This window comes from Bombyx mandarina, chromosome 04, assembly GCF_030267445.1.
Source record: "Bombyx mandarina strain Sakado chromosome 04, ASM3026744v2".
Taxonomy (NCBI): domain Eukaryota; kingdom Metazoa; phylum Arthropoda; class Insecta; order Lepidoptera; family Bombycidae; genus Bombyx; species Bombyx mandarina.
In genome coordinates this window covers 6,399,359-6,425,544 of record NC_143211.1, presented here as the reverse complement: position 1 = coordinate 6,425,544, position 26,186 = coordinate 6,399,359, and the positions used below count along the sequence as shown (strand labels likewise).

General features: G+C 38.2%; 1 protein-coding gene across 3 annotated transcripts; it reads right to left on the bottom strand.

The window, feature by feature from the left end:
- Nucleotides 1-6,276: 6,276 nt before the first annotated feature.
- LOC114250225 (long-chain fatty acid transport protein 4) lies at nucleotides 6,277-22,584 on the bottom strand. Of its 3 annotated transcripts, none has more exons than XM_028184004.2 (13): nucleotides 22,469-22,584; nucleotides 21,930-22,143; nucleotides 21,604-21,754; nucleotides 17,180-17,417; nucleotides 15,080-15,332; nucleotides 14,162-14,360; nucleotides 12,712-12,822; nucleotides 10,677-10,758; nucleotides 10,402-10,532; nucleotides 8,662-8,812; nucleotides 7,930-8,087; nucleotides 7,189-7,342; nucleotides 6,277-6,583 (listed from the first exon to the last, which is right to left on the bottom strand). In XM_028184004.2, the coding sequence occupies exons 2-13, from the start codon at nucleotides 22,091-22,093 to the stop codon at nucleotides 6,423-6,425; spliced, it is 1,953 nt and encodes a 650-aa protein (XP_028039805.2). In that variant the 5' UTR covers nucleotides 22,094-22,143; nucleotides 22,469-22,584; the 3' UTR covers nucleotides 6,277-6,422. The 3 variants fall into 3 exon arrangements, with proteins under 3 accessions (XP_028039805.2, XP_028039803.2, XP_028039802.2); XM_028184002.2 differs by having other exon boundaries at nucleotides 21,930-22,171; nucleotides 22,469-22,556; XM_028184001.2 differs by lacking the exon at nucleotides 22,469-22,584 and having other exon boundaries at nucleotides 21,930-22,336.
- Between the last annotated feature and the right edge of the window lie 3,602 nt (nucleotides 22,585-26,186).

Here is a 26,186-nt window from a genome sequence, read left to right as displayed (position 1 = left end):
AGGACGCACCGCGTCGATGTCGAAGCTCGAAGCCCCCCTCGGCACAGCTGCACATGCGCGACAACAGCTGATCACCGAACGGATGGCACAGCGATGTTTTGCCTCCCCTTATTACTAATTCATGTCGACATACTGTTAAACTTCACGATAGTTCTTTGTGGCTGACATTAAATTGTCTTTCAATAAAAATTCAAACAGCTGGTCTGTTTCGGTAAAATTAAGGAGTTTTTATTCTACATCGAAAAATATAGAACGATTTTATTGAAATGAATGAAACCAGCTACTTGAGTGATGATGTCGCAAAATGAGTATCTATTATATAGGTAATCTCTATATTGTATATTTATTTGCTCCTTGTATATTTATTTGGAGGACCAGCTCAATGGTGTATAACTATTCGTTTTGAACTCGTTGGTTTAGCCCTACTCCATACTAGAAGAACCTCTTGTTCGCTTAGTCGTTATTATTATGGAGCTGAATTATTTTTTATTAGTCTTTATTGGAATAGTTATGCTCATGGATTGCCATGGATGCGTTGACTGGAAAACCTAATTTTTAATTGAATAACTTTTAAAAGAATGCCATAAGGTCTAAGAGATATGTTTCAATGATTACAATTTGGAATTACAGTAATTAATAGCTTGTTAAGATCCAATTTGTGGTTCAAGTGGACCAAGATCTGTGGTTTTAGTACTACAAGTTTTCAAATACTAGGATATTATGGAGGAGAGAAAAAAATATTCGTACTTTCCCGAACGATTTAGATCAGGCAGTCAATGGGTTAACTTCTGGAAGATTGATTTAATAAAAGAAATAGTTTCCCTGGATGGACGTATTAAAATGTCAACATAGTGTTCGAGATCTCGACATTGTTGGTGTAGATAGATGTATATGTTTTCCATGATAATTTTAAAGCATAAGCTTCCCACTTCTGAGACTATTGGGTATTGTGAGAAGATCAACTAGGTAGTAGTTCTGTCACGACCCTAAAGAATATCTCATATATTCCAAAAGCTGTTTGATACTGTTATACTTTTACAAACAAAAAAATCCTCGGGAAAAACAGAAACATTATGGACGTGCCCTTAATTTACATTTCACCATTATTTTTGTCAAATATTTTAGGTGACCAAAATCTATTGGAAAACTATTTCAATTCAGTAAACGATAATAAAATACGTACTTAACAAATGTTCACGATTGACTTTCACAGTGAAGGAATAACATCGTTTAGTAAAAATCAAACCCGCAAAATTATAATCTGCGTAATTACTGGTGGTAGGACCGCTTGTGAGTCCGCACGGGTAGGTACCACCAGGGCCGGATTTAAACTTAATGCCGCCTCTGGGCACCGGAAAAAAATCCGCCCCAATACTGGAATTTAACCTAAACTTATAGTTTATATATTTTATTTTTCAAAATTAAAATAACTAATTTATCGCGGAAAGTTTATCATATGTCATATTATATTCCAAAAACATAAATAAATATTTGTTTTTTTCTAATTGTAAATTTTGACTAAAGATGACTCATAATTATATTACATAAAAAAATCTAATTAAATTTCTTTAATTATAGAAAATCGATTATTATTTTAAATCTCCAAGCAAATAAATTGATGAAATCATTTTGATTAATAATTTTTACCAAAAGTGCCAAATTTATAATTCACAAATAATGGATGAATTGAATTTCTTGAATTATCAAGTAAAAAGAAAACTATTATGTAATTATTAGAATTAATTAATTATACTGAGCAATCTTGACAAGACAAAAAAAAAATTACTTTCAAAATTTTGCCGCCCTGGGCACTTGCCCCGACTACCCCTAGTGTAAATCCACCACTGGGTACCACCACCCTGCCTATTTCTGCTCTGAAGCAGTAATGCGTTGCGGTTTGAAGGTTGGGGCAGCCGTTGTAACTATACTGATAACTTAGAACTTATATCTCAAGGTAGGTGGCAGCATTTACGTTGTAGATAACTAAGGGGTCCGGTAGCCGCTTAACACCAGGTGGGCCGTGAGCTCGTCCACCCACGTAAGCAATAAAAAAAAGTTTTGAGGCCATTTTATGAATGTATCGTGTTTTTAATTGCTTGGATGAAATCGATAAGTTCGATCACCGGAGACTGTATACATACGTCACAATGTGAATACCGCCTCCAACATGAGGCATGAGGTAGGAAGTCACAATTGTATTGTTTATTGGCTGTGAAATGCTATTTTTAATGAATGTAAAACTGATGTAATATCTGTATCTATAACGGATGAAATAAATGAATATAATAATAATATTAATAGGTCTTGAGGTTAACTGATGACGTACATATAGAATGTATGCATAAAATTGAATTCTCTCAAGTCTGTGAAAGGATTCTAATTCACTTTTTTACCGTTTATTCTTCGGGTGTGAACGCGGCTCTTACTTTTCGAGTGCTATAAAGTGAACGTTTAAAAGAGAAGTGTCGAGTTTTCAGCACTAGCTAATGACTTAAAATTGCCACCACGCATCTTCAAGCCATATGTTCTAAAGAAAGTAATAGAAAAGTAAAAGAAAAAAAAAACTAGTACATTCAGAAAATATAGGCATTTATTAAACAAATCCAAACTATCCCCCTACCATAAAATTAGGTGAAACTATGTTATAAACAAAAACAGTGCAGTCGGTAAATTTTCAAGACGGGTAATTTTTAATTATATCTCCATTTCGTATTTTTTCATGGAGGTGCGTACTTTGTATCGCAAGAGTATTTAATGTTGAAATTCTGATAAAAAAAATGACTTTCATTCGAATCATGGATTCGGTTTTTGTTGATACGTCATACTGAGCAAAAACTTGTTCCCCCTGTATTTTAATTACCAAGAATAACATGCAATGTACATGCATATTGAAAACATTTGCTCTAATTGACTTCTCTGAAGGCAGAGTGTATTGTAAGTCCGCACGGATATGCACCATCATCTTATTGGTTTCTGCTGCGCATTTATTACATTAAGTTGTTTTTTTTTTTTTTATGTCAGGAGGAAAGCGCCGGACTCCCACCCTCCACTGGGGATGGAGGGTGGGGCATGTCGGAGTCGAACCGACTAAAACCTCCTGTCGCTCAACAACCAACGTCCAACCCTCGCACGAGACAGAACTCATGAAAAGGCAAGGGGAGGAGAGTGAAGCGTTTAGTGCGGAGCACATCTCTCCCATCACCCTCCCCCTCGGGACGCCGGGCCAGCGATCGTCGGCGCCACAACCACCAGCCCTCTCGGACATTAAGTTGACTATGGCGTTCGACCGCGTCTTAGCATTACGTAGACTGTGTAACTCAACTGCCATTGCAATAAGAAAATAGATTACAGAAGACAAAGTTATTACAAGTCAAAAACTTGTATGTAACTATAAAAACAGAAGATTGCAATAAGATTTTGAATGAAGAATCATGTATACAGGTCATTGAAAACGATTTTTCTTAATGTTGTGTGCAGTTTATTCTGCTAGTTAAAAATAGTGATGTCACATGAATCTTTTAAATAATAAAACATTGTTAAATACCTATGTAGAACATAATTTATAATCAATAATAAAATTTATAATCAATAATCGATCACATCATTGTAGAGGTCAGTGAACCTATTACGGGAATCCGGGCTAGATGGGTTAAATGGTATTCCGTTCTATAAAAATATTCCCGTCTCGTAAACGTAAATTTGAAACTGGCAAGGCCGTCATTAATTACGATAAAAATTAATTACAACTTTACAAAAAATATTTTTCATTTCTTTTTCGATTATCATGAGAAATAAGTATTTAATCACAAAGCAATGATATATTTCCCACACCTAATGTACAAAAGTACAACGTAACAATAATGATAAAAATAGTTAAGTACATTAAAACACTAATTAAAATCGCAGACATTAGAGTATTTTTTTTAAATCAAAGTTTTAAACTTGTTAACAAAAATAATCATTTGTGTTATAAAATTAATTATTAAATATAATGATATTCAGTCGAGATTTAAAATTTTATTGGAAAAGGTTTTATATTAATATATTTAAAGGTTTGTTCTATTTTGATAGATCACTAAGTTTTAGATTAGGGCAACATATTTTTATATTAACTGATTTTCAATGTCACTTAGGTTTTGGTGTTTATTAAAGTATACTCTAACTCTCTCTCTCTCTCTCTCTCTTTTCTCTTTAGATTGGTCTGGCAAAGTAGCAGAAGAGTAAGTGTCTGATCAAAACTGGTGACAACCATCAACAAATGCTCCGTGAACTTTACTTTAATAAAACCGAAACCATAGTGAAAGGGGCTATCTCGAATCTACGTCCTCTTGAAGCAGGCGTGGCTACGAAACGATGAAAAAACAACGAAAATGTCACTGTGACCTTGGAATGCTGCAAAGATGGAGATGGCGTCGTCCTCTACTTTTAAACATCGAACCATCCGCCACGGAAGCAATGTTCCCCCATAGGAAGTTTTACCTGCGACCACTTACCTCTGGGGTACAGTGCCTCTTCAGAGAACTTTCCTTCCACGTACGTTGAAACTCTGGGGTCCATCCCCCCTACCCCCCTATGGAACATCGGACACATTTGGAACGTTGCGAGACGTGTTCTTTTAACCTTCAAACGCTTAAGGCGTATTTACGATAGGCAGGGGCGCGATTGTCCCCCCTTTTTGGATAGCGGGCCGAAGTTTTCGCGCGGGTTATGTGGGACTTAACGGTCTGCACATATTTAGCAGACCGCGGGCCCAAGGATGTTTTAGAGCCGTACCCACCAAGCGACTCCCTTGGCGTGGATGTCCCCTGGCATAGCCAGCTGGTCACGGTCCTCGCCGAGCCTGCCGCTTGCGATGAAGGGCTCGGCGAGTAAATTAACCCATAGACACAGCCCACTGAGTTTCTTGCCGGATCTTTTCAGTGGGTCGCGTTTCCGATCCGGTGGTAGATTCTGCGAAGCACTGCTCTTGTTAGGGCCAGTGTTAGCAATACCTCTGGTTTGATTCCCGAGAGCTCACCTACACGCTAGGGTACCGCTGATATAGCCTCTAAGGCTATCAGCATAAGTAGGAAAATAAAAAAAATTGCCATTATCCATGGACGGTAGTTACAACTTTCCACCAGGTAGACTGCATGCTTCGGCTTATTAAGGCAATAAAATTAAAATTAACATTTCCTTCATTAGCGCGGTATACTGCCGTCTCATGTACACGCACCATCAAAAATTAAAATTTTGCGGCGCAGTTCTCTCTGTCTCTTTCACTCCGCGCCCGCACATTCAGTGCGTCCTCGCCTAACGTACATTATCTAACTTGATTTGCCGCACAAAATAAATACATACAGAATTCTTAATATAACTTTTAATATAGTTTAACGTACAACGACTTCCACCGTAAAATCCTTGAAACCTTTCGTGTTGTTAGACGCTTCCCGTCACCATATCTCTTTAATTAAATTGAGCCGTAGCTGTCTTGATCAAACGAAGGCAACATCTAGTCCAGTGATTCTCAACCTTTTTTTGTTGCGGCACATATTAAACGATTTCAAAATTTGGCGGCACACAAAAAAAAAGATAAAAATTATTTACTTACACTGCATAAATAGTTTATCAAAAAAATTTAATATACGAAGTAAACTAAATATACATTTTTTTTTTGTGGATTTACATATATATTCATGTTTAAAATATTTTTCTTTTAAAATGATATAATATAATAATATTAACATTATTATATATTCGCAAAATTTGGCGGCACACAAAAGTGCCGCGGAACAGTGGTTAAGAATCACTGATCTAGTCATTTAATGCTAAAATAAAATTAAAATCACTAATATTAAAATGCTATTAAAATGCGTATTTCCTATTCATACATATTAATCTGAGCGAAACGTTGTCAACAAAACAACACTATATACACAACTATATTGCTTGTTCGTCGAGAATTAAACTAAATATTCGCTTCTAGTTGCATTTAATGTCTACCGTGTAGGTCACCGGTGCCCTGCGTGACGCGCAGAAGTAATTATGTCGATTTCTCTTTTCGATCTCCATGCTAAGGCGACGGAATGTCTAGTAGCCGCTACGAAAGACGAATCTGAAGGTACTGGGAATATATTTATTTCTAAGAGACTTGAAAGGGTAAAACATACTTAACAAACCAAAGGCAAAGTTAGGCAATCTAGGCGCTTAGTAAAATAAATCGACATAATTAATTCAGTTCGCCATGCAGGTCACCGGTGACCTACACGGCCGGCAGTCAATGTGTTAAAGTCGATATCAAATTCGAATATTGAATTTTTTTGCTATTGCTATCGATAAATACATTTCGTAATAAGTCAATATTTGTCACAGAAGACTCATGACATTCACAATGCCGTTCAGATTATCGAGAAATGTTTCGTCGTGCTAATAAACGTTAAGCATCACAGCCTGATTTGTCCGCTGATGATTTTCTCGTATTCCTCCTTCCCCAGGGGCAGATACTGTCCCAATTTCGGATCTAAATAGTAAAGTTTGTCTTTCTTCACCAAAGCCGGGTCGAAACCTTCCTTTTGGAGATCAGTCTTTTTCATCTTAAATGTACCTGAAAAATAGAATTTAGCGAGTTTTAATATAGATCCTGGTCGTTTATAAAATTGAGCGAGTTTTAATATGGATCTTGGTCGTTTTGCTCTGCACGAACTGTCAAAAGAGGAGTTAAATGTTTAGTCTGAACTGATTTTACTTGTGTTGAGACGTGTTGTAAATATCCCCCATCTATTTAACAATTTTAATTCGCAATATCAGTTATTAATTAATTAATTTACATATATTTACATATAATTATGTAATGGTTACCTATATCATTATTAATGTATATTTTTTTCTATGCTGGATACAAACCCTGAGTAGATTAAAATTTTGAACTTACTTATTTAATTTTAGAAGATATTTTTTTATTGATAAACAAAACAAATTACAACCATTACAGTACATTACATATTAGCTAAATCAATGATTGCATTAGTCTGTATTTTTCGCAGATACAATATTGAAACCATATTGTCACACTCATTGAGACAAATCTAATGACACTTTATATTATTATTACGTTAAACTCCGTGAAACCTTTCCGCCGGTAAAGCGCCTTAAAAATATAATACATTACCGTCCTTCGTCACACCTAAGCTGACGACCCCAAATACTGACCGGTCATATCGACGCTGTCCATGATCCTCATGAAGACTGGTCGCGCATAGACGGGCAGGTCGCGCGCCAGCCGCTCGTGCAGCGCGCGCAGGTCCAGCGTGCCCGCCGCGTCCACGAGCCCGCACATACCCGCCCGACCTTCGATATTCGGCACCTGCAATAGCATTTCTCCTTCCTTTAAACCACTCATACTCAATCAAAAACAGGAAATACGACCTACTTTTTTTTTATTTTATTATTGCGCTTGTTGGCCTTGTCTTTACTAATGGTAGGACCAATTGTGAGTCCGCACGGGTAGGTACCACCACCCTGCCTATTTCTGCCGTGAAGCAGTAATGCGTTTCGGTTTGAAGGGTGGGGCAGCCGTTGTAACTATACTGAGACCTTAGAACTCATATCTCAAGGCTCCTGGCTGAGCCTTTGCTTGCCCACCTGTCCTGGTGAAACTGGAAAGGCCTCCGGGCCACTACCACATTTAGGTTGTAGATGTCTATGGGGGCTCCAGTAACCACTTAACACCAGGTGAGCTGTGAGCTCGTCCACCCATCTAAGCAATAAAAATAAAAAACCTACCTATTCGAGGGATTATACTACATTCGCTGAACGAGTAGGTGAGCTCACGGGGCTCTAACCTTAGAGAATTTACTAAAAGTAGCCCTAGCAAGAGCAGTGCTTCGCAGAATCTATCACCGGATCGGAATCGGATTTTTTTAACGCAAACACTTATTATTTTTTACTAACCAATACGCCATAGACAACCGCGTCTCTATGGTCGGCACATCTAGACACGGCCGCCTCGACCTCTGTGGTGGAGACGTTCTCTCCGCGCCACCGGAACGTGTCTCCGGTGCGGTCGCGGAAGTACAGATAACCTAATTCGTCCGCCACCAGGATGTCGCCTAGAAATAAAAGACTGATATTCAATTATCATTATTCAATTACCAGACAAAATTGCTTGTGGTCCCTGGACGGTATCAAATATCGGATTATAAATGATCATAATTAATTGTATGAAAAGAAAACCAAACAAACATTTTCTTTATTTTATTTCATTAATTTTTGTATGGGGACTTTCAAATGATCATGACATTAGCATCAATTCAAAATGTAGTTTCACCCCTGAGAATAATCAGCAAAAAACTCTGCACACCTTCTTTTTCAAATAAGTCGCAATACAGAAAATGCACCAATAAATTTCAATATTTTACGGTAACTGTAACTTCATAAAATTTTTAACTGTAAAAGTCATTAACAGAACAGAGAGTGAGAGAAAAAATACAATTGAAACTTCAACTTTGACAATAAGTGACATCATTCACGCTGTGAAGTGATCACGTAGGGCTTCCGTGATCACTTAACAAAAACTTGATCGAGAGAACTCTTTCATTCAAATACCCGATAAAATCTGTAAATATCACGGTACCCTATTTTCCTTTTAATACCGTTTTTTCCAGTATAAAAATAACATCTAACCGGATATAAAGGCAGAATCGCCATGCTCAAACACGTCCCTGACGATTTTCTTCTCGGACGCGGATTTATCGACGTAGCCGAGGAACTGGCGCGCCGGGTTCCGCGTCTGGATCTTACCGATGAACACGCCCGGCTCGTTCGGCTCGGCCAACTGGAAGTCACGTCACGAATTCATTACAAAGCCATCGTAAATTCAACGACGATTGTTTAGAATCTTGTTATGAAGAAATAAATAAGATAATTCATTGGTCTCTGCGCTGAGTGGAGTTTTTTTTTTATCGCATTACACCTACAGTAGGCGCGCGATTTTATGTCCATCCTAAGGAATGCGGTAGTGCTGTGTTATTATGGTAATGTCGATAATAACTACCGATTTTATTCCAATTCAATCACTTATCATATGAAAAGACAACCGACAGATCAGAGTCGGAATCAGTATATTTTTTCAGTAGGTTTTTTTCTACCTAAACTTGTTGGAAGCGGAGTAGTCATGGTTTATTCACAATGAAATAACACAATAGCGTTAGCGTAAATTTTCGATATGGATAAGCGCGCGTCACAACCGTCAAGGACAATACTTGACGTTAGACAAATGCTAGGAGGTGGGCGAAGGCGGGGTGAGCTGTCCCCCGCGCGTCGCCTCTGGCCCCGATGGACATGAACTCATGCGCATACTATACATCCGCTTTTAATGAAATACCAAAATTTTGTATAGCAGCAGTTTAATTTTCCAATTCGAAAGGCAAAGGTACCATACAGCCTAAAATTTTATAACTTTTTCTTATGAAAAATGATAATATGAAGTGAAATGAAATGAAGCTGATTAATTGGGAACATTAATAAATTAGCTTGAAATTAAACGAAATGAGATGTGACGATATGGGATGAAATATAATCTCTATAAAAGAGTGGTTATTTACGGAGACTTTTTCAGTGGACTTTTGGAAGATCCCGAGAAGCTACATCTAGCGGCTTCGTTTCATTTTCCCACATTTGTGCACTTTCACAAGATATTAAGCAGTTAATAAACCACCGTTATTACTACACATTTAAACCTGAAGAAACACTAAATAGATAAAATAAAACAATTCACACAACTTCGCTCCTAGCGTTCCCACCAAAAAGTCCAAATTTTTTTATGTTTTTTTTTATTCGTGTCGATGGCAACTCTGTTTTTTGACAGCTGTCACCTGTAATTGTTGCCACTATTAAAAATAGAGTGTTGCACAAGATTTTCAAAGCGGTTAAATTCTCAACATTGCCACGGATTAGTCGCGGTTTTTTTATTTTTATTTTTATTGCCCTTGTAGGCAGACGAGCATACGGGCCACTGATGGTGAGTGGTTACCGTCGCCCATGGACTTCGGCAATGCCAGGGGCAGAGCCAAGCCGCTGCCTACCGCTTAATACTCTCCACAAGCCTCGTTTGAAGGACATGTCATACCGCTCGGGAAACACCGTGGAGGGGAGCTCATTCTATAGCCGGATAGTACGTGGCAAAAAAGACCTCTGGAAACGCACTGTGGATGACCGCAGTGGCTCCACAGGTAGTATGGATGAACTCTACTCCGGTGGCGGGCGGTGCGATGGTAAAAACGAGATACCGGTATCATCTCGAACAATTCCTCAGAGCACTCCCCATGGAACATACGGAACATACGTCTTAGTTTCTACGATAAAATCAGAAATCTAAACGCGAAATTTACCGGTATAAATAATTTATGAGTATGTATGAGTTACCTGACAAAGGCCTTTCTGGTCCCTTATCGGTTCTCCTGTCTCTTGGTCTACTTTGATGATGGCGATCGGATAAACGCTCGGAATGATCCGTGACACAAAGCCAATGGCTCCTGGAGTACCATCAGTGTTCGCTGAAAAGAAAAACCCAATAGATATTCCTAATAGTGATATTAACAAAATTATAGCAATAGTATAAATAAATAAATCAATTTTTATTTCACTGATATCCAAGATCAGGCGACTCTCAGCTTATTAGGCGAAAAACAAAAGTGTACCTATATTAGCGTTGCCTTCTGTTGCCCCGTAAAACTCCGTTACATATTTAATATTAAACCTTTTTACGAACTCCGTCCATATCTGTAACAAGCAATTAAAAAAATACCTTATATTGTTACTTTTTTTTTCTGAAATGAACTCGCCAATGTACAAATTAGGCATCGTATTATTGGATACAAAAGAACTAGTAGAATTTAATTGGGAAATTTTAAATTAGTTGTATTACACATATTTATGTAGTGTAGATACTAGGCTGCACTAAAAGTTTCGGGAATTTAATATTTCCACTGTTCCTGTCATATTAAAATCTTTTTAATTAAAAACTCCTTGGTTTTAAAAATCGAATACCATTTATTTATTTAAAAAAAGATTATCGGTCTTGTCACGAGGTTTTGTCACACTTGTTTAGTCGTTGAGAAAATGGAATTGACTCGAGAAAATTCAAGAGCGATGATTTATTATGACTTTCGAAGTGATTTAACACAAAAACAGTGTGTTGACCGGATGATTTCTGCATTTGGTGATGAAGCCCCATCCAAAACCACAATTTATCGCTGGTTTGCTGAGTTTCAACGTGGACGTGTCAAGCTCAGTGATGATCCCCGTCAAGGTCGTCCAAAAACTGCAGTCATCCAAGAAAACGTTGATGCTGTGCGTAAGCTGATTGAGGAAGATCGACATGTGACATACCGCGAAATTCAGGCAACTTTAGACATTGGCATGAGTCAAATACAAATAATCTTGCATGAACAATTAGGTGTAAAAAAGTTGTTTTCCCGATGGATACCGCATTCGCTCTGTGAAGAGCAAAAAGCGGCTCGCGTTACTTGGTGCGTCAGAACTCTCGAAAGATTCTACGCAGGATCCTCAAATGCTGTACACAACATTGTATCGGGTGACGAATCCTGGATATATGCGGACGAACCCGAAACAAAAAACCAGTCACGAGTTTGGGTGTTCGAAAATGAGTTAAAGCCAACAAAAATTGTTCGTTCACGGAGTATTGCAAAAAAAATGGTGGCCACGTTTGTCTCCAAAAACCGGCCATGTTACGACTAATCCTCTTGAGGAACAAAGAACGGTTAATGCAGAATGGTATGTTAGCATTTGTTTGCCACAGGTCGTTTCTGAACTCCGTAAAGAGAACTGCAACCGCCGCATCATCCTCCATCACGACAATGCGAGTTCTCACACCGCGCACAGAACAAAAGAGTTTTTAGAGCAAGAAAACATAGAATTATTAGACCATCCGCCGTACAACCCCGACCTAAGCCCTAATGATTTCTATACTTTCCCTAAAATAAAGAATAAATTGCGTGGACAGAGATTTTCATCACCTGAAGAAGCTGTGGACGCCTACAAAACGGCCAATTTGGAGACCCCAACTTCCGAATGGAATGGTTGCTTCAATGATTGGTTCCATCATATGCAAAAATGTGTTAAATTTCGCGGAGAATACTTCGAAAAGCAATAAATACATTTTTAAATAGTAATGTTGTGTCACTTCGTTAATTCCCGAAATTTTCAGTGCCGCCCTCGTAGTAGATAAAATGTTGTAGCTAAAAGATTATGGGTTAGGACATTGCGATTAACACTTTTACTACGAATGCCATGGATCTTATTGCGTATTCCTTTAATATTACAACGTATGTAAAATAAAACACTTTAATAATGATGTTTATCGGTTTACGTGTTTTACAATTATAAATTTTTAATAAACCATGATAGTTTTTGAGCAACTTTTTTGAAATACTATTTTTTTATTTTTTATTGCTTAGGTGGGTGGACGAGCTCACAGCCCACCTGGTGTTAAGTGGTTACTGGAGCCCATAGATATCTACAACGTAAATTCGCCACCCACTTGATACATAAGTTCTAAGGTCTCAAGTATAGTTACAACGGCTGCCCCACCCCACCTACCCGTGCGGACGGACTCACAAGAGGTCCTACCACCACTAAAAATATAAATAATACTATATAAATATAGTACGTAATATAGTACATAAAATTAAATTAATATATAAAACAGTTTACTTGTGGCCTTAGTCCGTTCCCGTAGATGACGCGCACGTTGTGTTGCGTGTCGGCGGGCGACGGCGGCGTCGCTAGGACGTAACGACACATCTCGCCTATGTAGTGGGCGGCCTGTGCGTACAATACACGTGTGCATCTCATTAATAAAAATAGTCGTCATGTCATTTAATTTTAAACTCTATTTGTGTGCTGTAAACAATAATAACGCTTCTTGCAAACCTTGCTTCTATTGTATAATGGTTTCATTCAATTCAGTCCTCGGAGATTTCTAAATGTTTTATGATCCAAACTCATACTATGGTCACATTAACGGTGAACCTGTTATAAAAGGTGGGTATTGGTAACCTTGATTGACTTTTTTTTCTGACTGATATTTGCCAGCAATGGAAAGCGTACAGGCACTGAGTTCTGAACTTCTGATACAAATTTCAGTAAGTTTTTTTTCTGTTTTGTTTGACACAAGAAATTTCTTTTTTACTTTGTAGGTAACTTTACTTCTGTATATTGATGATTTCAATTTTGTTTCATTAGCAAATTTGAAAAAAGTAAAACACAGTAAAAACTCATTATGTTCACCTTGTGTATACTAATTTTGAATTTATTAATTACACAATGGAAATGTTATAGATCAAACTCATTTGTATTTTTTTAAACCAAGTATCGTCGTCATATTGCTATGCGGCTTCTGAACTTGGCAGATACCACTGACCGTTTGGAAAGTGGCAAACTCGAAGAGTTGATGTTCACATGTTAGTTAGTATTATTGTTTAGTTATAGGCTTAGCTTATGTTGACCGTGGCTTATGGTACGCTACACTTTTGATATGGCACTATCACATACTGTGGTACTAACATTACACGGTTAGGAAGATATAGCTTGAAAAAAAATAAAAAATATGGTTTCGTAATGAATGTTGGTAAAAACTAATTCTCGTCTCCTGTGAGCGGTTTTCGAAGAATATAGTTTTTCGTTTATCATGTCGAAATAGATACGTAAAAGGATCGCAGCCTATACAGCCATAGCTTTTGTTAGAAAATACCTAAGTCATACCTGTGATACTTAAAGTAAAACGGACCGGCATGAATTAAATTTATCTGAAATTGGTTACGGGATGAAATTGAACGAAAGGTGTAGTAGTGAAATGGTTTTCCGGTTAAATTTCGAGAATTTATTAACACTTAAATGGATTTTGAATTTTTAAACGGATTAATTTTAGAGAGGCGGTGGAATTCATGGATTAATAAGACGTCTAATAAAAAAACCATATTTACTCGTTTAGCTTGAAGAATCACAAAATAAAACATTTCACACAAGTTCACTCTACCGTCAGCGCATAAAGCCAGTCAATACACCTTAAGACATGACAATAAGAATTACATTGGAATAACAATCTTCTAAATTCAAAAACACTTTTCTGTTTTAACTCTAATCGTAATAAGGTTCAAATTACCGTAGCGTTATATTTCGCACAATCAGGGAAGTATTGCGAAGCTGAGAACTTAGCTTTCAACACGACTGTACATCCAAGAATCAGTGCTTGGCCCACGCTGATCACTCCTCCCGCTGTGTGGTATAAAGGCAGCGGACAATATATGATATCTGAAGAATTGAGACGCCAGAAGTGGATACCCGCTGCCATGAATACGAACCTGAAATGAAACGATATAATTATATGTAGTTATTAGTGGCTCTGACTGTACCGCTGGGTCTAGGTTAGAGTTTCGATCGGAGTCACTATATTCAAGATATTAGATGTAATTTTTGTTGTCTCTTGAATCCAAAACAAATGATAAAAAGCCTAGCCTGTTGGATTTAGAATTTGTTTGTTTGTTATACCATATAATCATATAATCGCTTAACCAAAGGTCGGTCGTGAGCTATACCACCGATTTAGGGTAATTACCAAAAAACTTTAGTAGAAAAGCTTTAGCCGCAAACATTTTTTTAATTTATTGCTTAAATGGGTGGACGAGCTCACGGCTCACCTGGTGTTAAATGGTCACCGGAGTCCATAGATATCAACAATGTAAATGCGGCTACTCACCTTGAGACAAGACTTCGAAGTCTCCGTTTTATCAGTACAACGGCTGCCTCACACTTTAAACCGAAACGCATTACTGTTTCACGGCAGAAATACTGTTTCGGATACTGATACCTTAGAACTTATATGTCAAGGTGGGTGGCGCATTTACGCTGTAGATGTCTATGGGCTCCAGTAACCACTTAACACCAGGCGGGCTGTGAGCTCGTCCACCCATCTAAGCAACAAAATAATTAAAAAAAGTCGTTCTTGAACATTTGACAAGTACATATTTAAGCAAAAAAATTTAGCGTTTTATCTTTTAGACCACGACGTGTTTTATATTACCTCGCATTCGATATAACAGCTGCCTTAGGTAGCCCTGTAGTTCCGGACGTATATATATACAGCAGTTTGCCTTCGAATCCGTCTCCGTCAGCCAACGTCCAAGTCGCAGGCGGTGTCGTTTCCAATAAGTTTGTAAAATCTTGGATCGCGTCGCCGCCCTCCCTGGACTTTCCGCTCGAACTGTTCAGGTCGCGGTGAGTGAATTTGTAAAGTTTTAATGACGGATTCAATTGACCCGCCACGTCTTGAACGGCTGAAATTAATTTGAAATATTACTTACTAATTGTGACTTATTTGAAAAAAAAAAAAAATTGTTAGTTATTTTTTTAATATATCAGTATAAAGACACTTTTCGAGATGCCTAGTTCGAGATAAAAATCTAACATCATTTTTAGTAAGTTTTTTATTGCCCTTGTAAGCAGACGAGCATACTGCCCATCTGATGGTGAGTGGTTACCGTCGCCCATGGACTTCAGCAATGCCAGGGGCAGAGCCAAGCCGCTGCCTACAAACTACATTATACATATCGACGCTTGAAAGGCAAACGTGACTAAGCGACAATAATCGATGCGCAAAAAGAAATATATTTCTAGGTCTATTAAAATCATTTCAATCCTACAGCTAGATTTGTTAAAACATATTTTTTTCAGGTATTTCAACTTTAAATTAGTCTACTGTAAAGTTCACGCATTGTCGCTTAGTCAAGTTTGCCTTTCAAGCGTCGATATGCAAACAACATTAAAGCCGTATGGCTCCCGCACCCTTTGTCCCGCGTTTCTCTGTGAGAGTTTAAGAATTATAGTTCCTTATTCGAATCACCTCAAGCGCACGCTTGGTATTCAATTCTCAAATTTGGTATAATTTTAATGTAATAATCTGTATTTTTTCAATAAATAATTCCCTCACGAGTATTATTATGTCTCGAAATCAAAAATATTACGTCGATATTGTTGCCAATATTATTATTTACTGTTATTACCTATACGTTAAGTGATTTTATAGTTTTTAAGTACTACTGCTAATAAAGGCTAAGGACGAATTCTAAAAGTTGAAAACATAGATATGTATATCTTGGATGCTGACAATATTTGAAGATGGCATGCAATATGTGTTTATTTTGAAATTCACCTATTCTATACAGATATGGTATAGATTAAGGACCCACAACTCTGTATTTCAGTTTTTTAGCAGTCACGTGTGTGCCTTGGCACGTGCTGAAATTACTTCACAAGATCCAGTGACGTTTATTATGGTGTTATTAAGATGTGTCTACTCAATCAAAACGACTGTACTTTTAAAATAAATCTTGTTTTTATTGGAAAGTGGTACCACGTAAATTAGCGCAGCTAAGAACCCGTCTGTCGTCAAAGATTCGATTAAAACTTCATTTGAAGAAATTGTCATAGCACTCGATCATTGAAGGCAGTGATTTCAGGGTCAAATGATGCTAAAAACGACTCCTGGAATCGTACTGTGGTTCTGTGGTTACCCACATGCTGAATTTAAAGGCAGCTTTTTTTCCTACCTAGCAGAGAGCCTTGAGAGGCTATATCAGCGGAACCTTAACTAGTAGGTGAGCTCACGGGGCTCAAACCTGACGACGTTGCTAACACGAACCTTAGCAAGAGCCGTGCTTTGCAGAATCTACCATCTACTATCGGAAACGCGACCCACTGAGAAGATCCGACGAGAAACTCAGTGGGCTATTAAAGGCAGCGCTGAGCTCTCCTCCTGGCGATTGGTGTGATAATAGAAAGGGGACGATTATCTCACATAAATTATTTTTTATATATACATATATTTACGGGCAATGTCCTTGTTAATCCAGTTATACATAAGTGGACGTCTGTAAATACATTTTTATATTATTAACGTAGCTGTGGCCCGATTTAGAACTATTACCGCAATCTGTCGATTACTAGTGTAAGCGCGTGTAATTACTTAAAGCCTTAATAGTTTTATTTTAAATGAAGACATCATTATTATTATATAGATAAGGAAAAAAGACAATACCGCTAGTCAATAACTAAGAATACTTTATTATCATATTCGCAATCTGAAAAGTGCTTAAGCACATGATTTACTTAATATTATTATTACCTGATTGATACTCGTCGGAAAATATCAAATAGTCGCATTTAGCGACGTTTATGGAATGCAATAAAGCGTTGCCTCTCTGATTCGTATTAATCAGAGGTGCAACGCCGCCGAGACGGGCTATACCCATCCATACAGCCGGCATCTGGGGACAATTGTTGAAAAGGAGACCAACAATGTCTCCTTTGTTAACGCCTTGCGATTTCAAAACCGCTGTTACACGTAAACTGTAATCTTCCACCTGAAACAGCAAAACAGTTTTGGTATATGAAATTCCCGCTCAATGCAACGAGATCCGAAGCCGAAATACGATGTTATTCCTTCATCGTGGAAATCGTTCGTGAAGACGTGTTAAGTATGTTTTTTTGTTAAAGTTTTTTTGAGGGATTTGAGCGTCGGAACAGTCGTATCATTCGTTACGTCGTTACGAATAAACCGGGAGTTTCATTCTTTAGCTCCCGTGGCCTGACGGAATCTGTATAGTAATACATGAAGGAAAAACTCTGTACTCCTTTTTACGAAAATTGCGCGCTCGAAAGAGTACGAAATTTTACACACTTATAGAGAATATAGAGAAAGAGTGCAGAATTTTTTTTTTTTAATTATGCATAAAAATTTAATTATATCAGTAATAAAAACATTCCACATACTACCATGTATTCGACACAACACATATATGTATATGTACAGACGCTTTGTTTATTGTCAAACTTTTGTTATTGTTTAAAGTCTGTGGTCAAATTGAGAATAGATTGATATTGTTTTTCTATAGTGTAGCCTTAGCGAAATCTGTCTTACTACCCGAAGGAGAGGGCCAATGTGGTCTTGTGCATTGGAAAATCGTAAATTAACCCATAGATACAGGCCACTGAGTTTATCGCCGGATTTTCTGTGGGTCGCGTTTCCGCTCCGATGGTAGACTCTACGAAGCACTGCTTTTGGTAGGGCCAGTGTTAGCAACACTCCCGGTTTGAGCCCCGTGAGCTCACCTACATACACGTTAAGAAGCTGAAATAGCCTCTCAAGGCTAACAGCATAGGTAAGGAAAAAAAAACCAGAAAGTTTACTGAACATTCTATTGTTCGCCAAGTCGTGACTCAGGAAAGAATTAATAAATTACAGTTTTATGAAACAAAAGTGTACTATTTACGACATGCATAAAAGATTTTAACCTTTGAACCTGAATCAACCCGGTCATTGTTTCTTTAAATGAATAATAAAACGTTTACATTAAACAAAAATGGACGTTATCGTTAAGAAGTCTAACCTGATTGATTGGTTTGTTCAATATATCACACACGCTGTTCGTAATTTATTCGAAAACAACTCTAGGTTATCTATCTGTTGGCGTTCATTTTTGTGGAATATTTTAAAACCTCTAATATTTTCATTGTGTTTTATCATAATTCATATTCACAGTGGTGCAATTCAATTTACTATATTTATCATGTTGGCGTTGAAGTTGTAAGATAATTTTCGTAACAATATTTATTATTATTAATGTGATCTCCTGATAAAAATTCTCTATTGCCATTTTGTTACGGCTGGTTAGAAAATTATTTCCATATTTTTTTTATTAATAACAGTAGTTAGGTTATCAACAGATATTAAGCAAAAAAAAAAAGAGATCGGTAGACGACACGGGAGAATGGTATTTAAAAATTTCGCCTTTACCTATTTATACTTAATATGGCAAATATTAAGATGAATCTGTTTCCCATTATACTTTGAAATTTTTCTCATTACATCAGTACATGAGAATATAACCAAATGGAAAATTATAAAATTGTGCTCTGTGAAATGATCGTTAAGACAATATTTTTGACATAACAAGGTAACATAAAACTTGACTGCTTCTAGTGTGTAACTCGCATGTTGTACTATGACCATCAAACCCGTTCTTGGTTATTACGTAATTCCCACGTGCATAACTCATTAGTAAGCCACTATTAAGCACACTGCGGTTTCGGTTAATACAATCATATTAATATTATCATTAGAGATTATTCACATTCTAGTTAACATTTATTTCTACTTCTTGTTCCTCTAATAGTACTCGGAGGGTGGGTCCGTGCCCAGGGACCTGTTATTTTACTGCCTCAAAGTTTTATATTGTACATCACAGCTTTATGTACCTATATGTATGTATGTGTATGTTTTTTTTTTTTTTTTTCTTTGTAGGCAGACGATCATACGGCCCACCTGATGGTGAGTGGTTACCGTCGCCCATGGACTTCAGCAATGCCAAGGGCAGAGCCAAGCCGCTGCCTACCGCAAAATGTGTACTTTATGTGTGTATTTACATACTTTTTACTGGTGGTCGGACCTCTTGTGAGTCCGCACGGGTAGGTACCACCACCCCGCCTATTTCTGCCGTGAAGCAGTAATGCGTTTCGGTTTGAAGGGTGGGGTAGCCGTTGTAACTATACTGAGACCTTAGAACTTATAAGGTGGGTGGCGCATTTATCTTCTAGATGTCTATGGGCTTCAGTAACCACTTAACACCTAGTGGGCTGTGAGCTTATCTACCCATCTAAGCAATAAAAAAAAACGCCATCATAAAACTTGTTTCGAAATTTTATTTTATTTTTCGTAATATAAAGGACTTTACCCCACCATATTAATCGAAAACAATGTCAAAATTATCTCAAAAAGTCCTTTTGGTCACATGTTATAGAATTGTCTGTGGCCTAAAGTGATGCCCGCCATGTTCATACAAGTGATGAAATTATGCTCACGTTCAATTCTTACATGCAGGTATCAATTTTTGTAAGTTAATACGTACCGAACCTATCAATAAGTTTTCACGAACGACATAAAACAAACAAATACCAAATACCGGTAAACAAATACCAAAATTGAAAAGAAAATCGTAAGATTCCCATCATGGCTGTTCTTGTGGCGAAGCAATCATACACTAAGCATTCGGGCAGTGGCATTTAATTTGTGTCTATCGGCTCCAGTCACCATTGAACATGAGAAACATCATGACCTTGTACGTTCATACAGAGTAATGAAAAATTCACGTTTTTTTTCAACAGTCTGTGCCTCTATGTATTTTTCATAAATACAAAACAAATAAAACATAAGCTCTGACTTCCAAATTATTATTGTTATTATAACAATTATCGTTTTTAGATTAGTTTATGTACTTTGCAGAAACTTCTGAACTACTGTGACTACGTAGGAATAAAACAATAAAACTTTGAATGAAAAATGGTTTTGAGGCCATAAAGTATTTGTGATCATTGTGATATGTATTAGAAGTGTCAAATTCTCATTTCTGGTTCGACATTAATAGCTCAGCAAGCACTCTGAATTATCCAATTTTTTTTTTTTTTTTTTTTTATTGCTTAGATGGGTGGACGAGCTCACAGCCCACCTGGTGTTAAGTGGTTACTGGAGCCCATAGACATCCACAACGTAAATGCGCCACCCACCTTGAGATACAAGTTCTAAGGTCTCAAGTATAGTTACAACGGCTGCCCCACCCTTCAAACCGAAACGCATTACTGCTTCACGGCAGAAATAGGCAGGGTGGTGGTACCCACCCGCGCGGACTCACAAGAGGTCCTACCACCAGTAATTACGCAAATTATAATTTTGCGGGTTTCATTTTTATTACACGATGTTATTCCTTCACCGTGGAAGTCAATCGTGAACATTTGTTGAGTACGTATTTCATTAGAAAAATTGGTACCCGCCTGCGGGATTCGAACGCCGGTGCATCGCTCAACACCAATGCACCGGACGTCTTATCCGTTAGGCAACGACGACTTCAAAGTTATAGTACTGCCACTGCTGTGAGGCAGCTATCAAAATTTCAGGGCCCCTGGAATGGCGCTTATCAGATCACTACCACTAAACAAAACACCTAACATACAATACAATATCATATAATGTTAAACTTGTTTAGATTTATAGTTACCAAAAATAAAATTAAACATGCTTCACACTGTACTTATCCATATTGAAACAATAATACATTTATGAGGAATCTAAAGTTGTATCATGTGGTGAACTGATGTCTGTAGTGAAAGTTTTGTCACTAGTTTAACAGACAGTTTGTACATACTGCCCCTAAAGTTGTGCACATGCATATGATAAGTCACTGTGGTCGTGTAGTTTTCAAATTTGAAAACTTTTTAAGTGGTTTAAGTGTAGTATATTGAAATCAAAGGACGGCTTATCATTGACTAATGTTATGTGATAACTTTTATCATTGTGTTAAGAAGAAATCTATCTTATTGGATAAAATAAGAAGAATCACTTTTTCTAAGTTATCACCAGGTTTCAAAGTTAATGATAATTAATAAAAAACATGGATTTAACCGACAAAAAGAACTGTGTGACAAGCATGACAGCACAACAAATACTGATTGGATAAAAACAATTTTTCTAAAAAACTTTTCTTAACAAATACAAACCTCTTTAAATGTCCATACTTCATCCTTGAATAAGAAACATGCTTTATCCGGATGCTTTTGCACTGTGTCATGGAATATATCTGGTACAGTGAGATTCAACTTGCTGAATTTTCGAGTTATCCATAATATCTGTATGTATGTGTATAATGCCCTGAAAAAATGTGTTAATGTGTTTTTACTTTGTTTGTTTATTTAGGTCATTCCACTCATCGATTTTAAAAAATAAAGCGGAAATGTGATTTTTATGCAAAATTCATCTCTAAAATGTCATTTTTTAAAACTTTATTCCATTGGCTTCTAATTTTTTTTTTGTATAAACAACTTACTTTACATCCCGTGGAATCGTTTTTATCGCCACGTAGCAGAATTTTTTCTGAACGAGTATCAAATATAGAACAACCAGAAGCACGGAAGCTGTGAGAGAATAATAGAAACCTATGTTGAGCCAAGCGGCTGCGAATACACCGGCGGCGACGGCAAGGACTATCATCGTCGCGACTAACTTTCGTAACGAGAGGCGACGAACTGAAGAGCGACGACCTGTGGAAAGCAAGTTCGAAACGCAGCGCTGCGTAGCGCCTAACAGTTTTATCATACAATCTTGTTTATTGTTTTGTTCTTTAAAAAAGTGAATTCATCTAACGGTAGATTATTAAAATGATATAGCACACGTTATAATTTTGATTTCTCGAACATTTTAATCTGACCGATATCACATTTACTTTGAATTGAAATAATCAGAATAATATTTCAAAATACTTCAAAAAAGTAGTTTTAAAATAGAAAGTCAATTATGTACTATGAATTCCTAGCAAACTACTACTCTAACTAAATTGTTTATATGTTGTATAAAAATGGTAATTACAGTATAATTTATATTAATCGAGGCAAAAGTTTTTGTGTAGGTACTTAAGTAACATAAGTTAGATAATTAGATAATAAAAACATAATTACGACAATGGCATTAAGTGAAATAAAAAAGCTGTCAACTGTCATTCATGATGTAGTAGTTCTATTTTTTAGCTAGAAAGGCAAAGATATCATACCATACAGCCTAATCTTTAATTTTTTTTCTTTTATGAAAAATAATATTATTATTATGAAGTGAAATGAAATGAAATTGATTAGTTCGAAACATTAATCAATTAGCAGGAAATTAAATGAGATGAGGTGAGAAGGGATTAAATATAATCTCAATGAAATGGTAATTATTTACTGATACTTTTGGTGTGGACTTTTTGGAGGATCCCGAGAATCATGTCTAGCGGGTTTATTGCATTTTCTCACATTTGCGCACTTTCACATCTGTAGCGCACTATATCTGTAGTGCAAAAATTAAATGGAACTTATTCAGAAAACAAAGATGAAGTAATGATTCTGGAAGAGTTCAATGGACTTTTTGAAAGAACTCGATATATCTCGCGACTTTGATTCATTTTCCTATACCGTACAATGGGGTAAATAGGGACAAAATCGACCTTCAGATTGAATTTTAAAATAGTTCCAATTAAATAGTCACTGCTCAACCAAAGAAATAAGTTGAGTCTTGAACGTACCTAGGTGATATAAGCCATTACATTATTTTAATTATTCATTTTAAAGAAATAATCGGTAAAATAATGGCCGTCCCAATTTACCCAGCGTCCGGGGTAAATTGACACGGTTAAGGGTTAAATTGGGATATTTGTAAGGGTTGTCAACTCGCAGTACTGCGATATATAGGTAGGTGCCATATAATTATTTATATGGACCGAAATGATGAATACAATCCATAATTTAAGCACAATACACAACATAGTGTAAATTAAGCTGGTTTCTATACTGAAGCGATGTGACGTGAATGATAATCAACAATACAATGATCAAAAAAAGTATGTGCATGTTATATTTTAGAAAATTATTATTTTATTTCCTTAAAAATCACAACTCTGAAACAAAATCATAAAATAGAATAAAAAATAGAAAACAAAAGGACTGGAAATGCAATAATACAATTTTATTTAATCAACATTTTCAAAATAATCTTTGAGCAAGAGTAAGATATCAGGTGAATAAGATAAAATAACAGCTTTATCTGATTACTGCCAATAATAACAAAAATAAAAGAAATTCTTTCTAAGCTAAATAACTAAACTCAATTAATTCACTGACTCATAATTGGATATCTCGGATTTTTAATTAATGTTACATTTAAAATCTGAGGCCTGTTTTTATTTGTGTGTGCGTTGTGAATGTTAACAAAATCATGATTCGACGCGTGAATAGATTCTGAAATAACAAAAGTTTTGATTCGTTTGAGTTCTTTTAACTTTTAATTTTTTTTTTTTTTTTTTTTTTTTTTTTTTTTTTTTTTTTTTTTTTTTTTTTTTTTTTTTTTTTTTTATTGCTATAAAGAACATACGACCGGGCAGACATTACAAGGTAAATGTCGCGAAAAAAAAAAAAAAAAAAAAAAAAAAAAAAAAAAAAAAAAAAAAAAAAAAAGTAATTATATATATACTTTTCTTTTACCTATAATACTTACATAAACTAACTGATAAACACATTAACCTTCTTTACATCACGCAATTAAGTGATAGAATAGGCTAAAAAATCTATTATAAGATATCAGTGACAACCCTAACAAGCCATCCCTATTTTGTCTTTTGGCGTTCCAAGTATGTGTTTTCTCGTCCCTAATTTTTCCAGTCTCGTTCCCAATTACCCTACATACGTCCCAATTTTCCCCAAAAAGAAAGGAAAAAATATACATTTTTTATTTTGTCGAAATATTGTATTTAAAATAAGAATATTGCAACTTACCGTTTGTTGTGGTATTTCCAGGTGTATTAAAAACTTATATAAACTGTGATCTTATTGAAAAAACAACGATAATATTACTTTTTTTAAAAGTTCTTTAAGCTGTTTTAAAACGCACTTTTCAACCACTATTTTAAATTTAATTTGACGAATTTTTGGGACCAACTTAACTCATGTTTAGTACTTCCCACACGTGGACGTATCGTTCGCGTCTCCGTCCGCCGCGCGCCGTGTCTGTGGTTGGCGTGTCCTCGAGGGGGCGGAGACGCTTTCGGATCATCGGTTCGTCCGATTTGAGCTCTCCGTTTCCACCTCGTTGAACGCGCCGGCCGAAGACGCCCGCGGCGAGGAGGAGCTCCCGCGTAGTGCTCCCCGGTCATTCCCGCGATGGGCACTGAAGCGCCTGAACAAGGTGCTTGCGGTGGAGGCGGCCACAGTGGCCGCGTGGGCGCCGATGCCCGCGCGTCTAGTGGACGTGGAGTTGGAGGCCGAATGGTTCCGGGGTACGATGCGTCGCGTCTGCGATGCTGCGATGCCCCGGGTCAGCGGTCGCGCTCCGCGTGGCGGTGCGTATTGGTGGACGCCCGAGATCGCGCTCCTCCGAGAGGAGTGCGTGCGGGCGCGCCGCCGAAGCGCCCGCCACCGCCGTCGCCGCCTTCGCGATGCGGACTTCGCGGAGGTGGCGACCCGCCTGCATGCCGACTGCCGTCAGAAGCAGGAGGCACTGCGGCGGGCCATCGGCGAGGCCAAGTCTCAGAGCATGAAGACGCTCCTGGAGACGCTTGACCAAGATCCTTGGGGGCGCCCGTACCAAACGGTCCGCAAGAAATTGCGGCCATGGGCGCTCCCGGTGACGGAACGTCTCCAGCCTCAGCAGCTGCGGGAGATTGTCTCCGGGCTGTTCCCGCGGATGGAGAGGGGCTTCGAGCCCCCTTCCATGGGCGCGCCACCACGCAGTAGCGTGAGCGGTGATGCCCCTGCTGAGGTGGTCCCTCCGAGCATCTCGGAGGAGGAGATTCGTGCGGCCGTGTCGAGGATGCGGAGGAAGGACGCGGCCCCCGGCCCTGACGGTGTTCACGGCCGGGTCTGGGATTTGGCCTTCGGTGCCCTTGGGGACCGACTCGTGCGGCTCTATGAAGCCTGCCTCGAGTCGGGACGGTTTCCGAAGCAGTGGAAGACGGGCAGACTTGTTCTGCTAAGGAAGGAGGGACGCCCCGCGGACTCACCTGCGGGATATCGTCCCATCGTGCTGCTGGACGAGGCTGGGAAATTGCTCGAGCGGGTGGTGGCCGCCCGCATCGTCCAGCATCTGACGGGGGTGGGTCCCGATCTGTCAGCGGAGCAGTTCGGATTCAGGGAGGGCCGCTCGACCATCGACGCGGTGATGCGCGTGCGTGCCCTCTCTGATGAGGCTGTCGGCCAGGGCGGGGTTGCACTGGCGGTGTCCCTTGACATCGCCAACGCGTTCAACACCTTGCCCTGGTCGGTGATCGCGGGGGCGCTGGAGTATCACGGCGTCCCTGCGTATCTCCGTCGGCTGATCGGGTCCTACCTCGAGGACAGGTCGGTCGTGTGCACCGGGCACGGTGGGGCGGTGCTCCGCTTCCCCGTCCAGCGCGGTGTTCCACAGGGGTCGGTCCTTGGCCCTCTCTTGTGGAACATCGGCTACGACTGGGTCCTGCGTAGCGCCCTAAGTGCTCCTCTTCCGGGTCTGAGCGTAGTTTGTTACGCGGACGACACTTTGGTCGTGGCCCGGGGGAGGGACTTGCGAGAGTCTGCCCGTC

Excerpts from the sequence above, each read along its gene's own strand:
- LOC114250225 (XM_028184001.2), bottom strand. The coding sequence starts at position 22,198 with ATGATAAAACTGTTAGGCGCTACGCAGCGCTGCGTTTCGAACTTGCTT. Across the intron at positions 15,333-17,179 it reads TTCCGACGAGTATCAATCAG|CCGTTCAAGACGTGGCGGGT; the intron begins GTAATAATAATA and ends AATTAATTTCAG. Across the intron at positions 7,343-7,929 it reads CGGTTGTCTATGGCGTATTG|GTGCCGAATATCGAAGGTCG; the intron begins GTTAGTAAAAAA and ends ATGCTATTGCAG.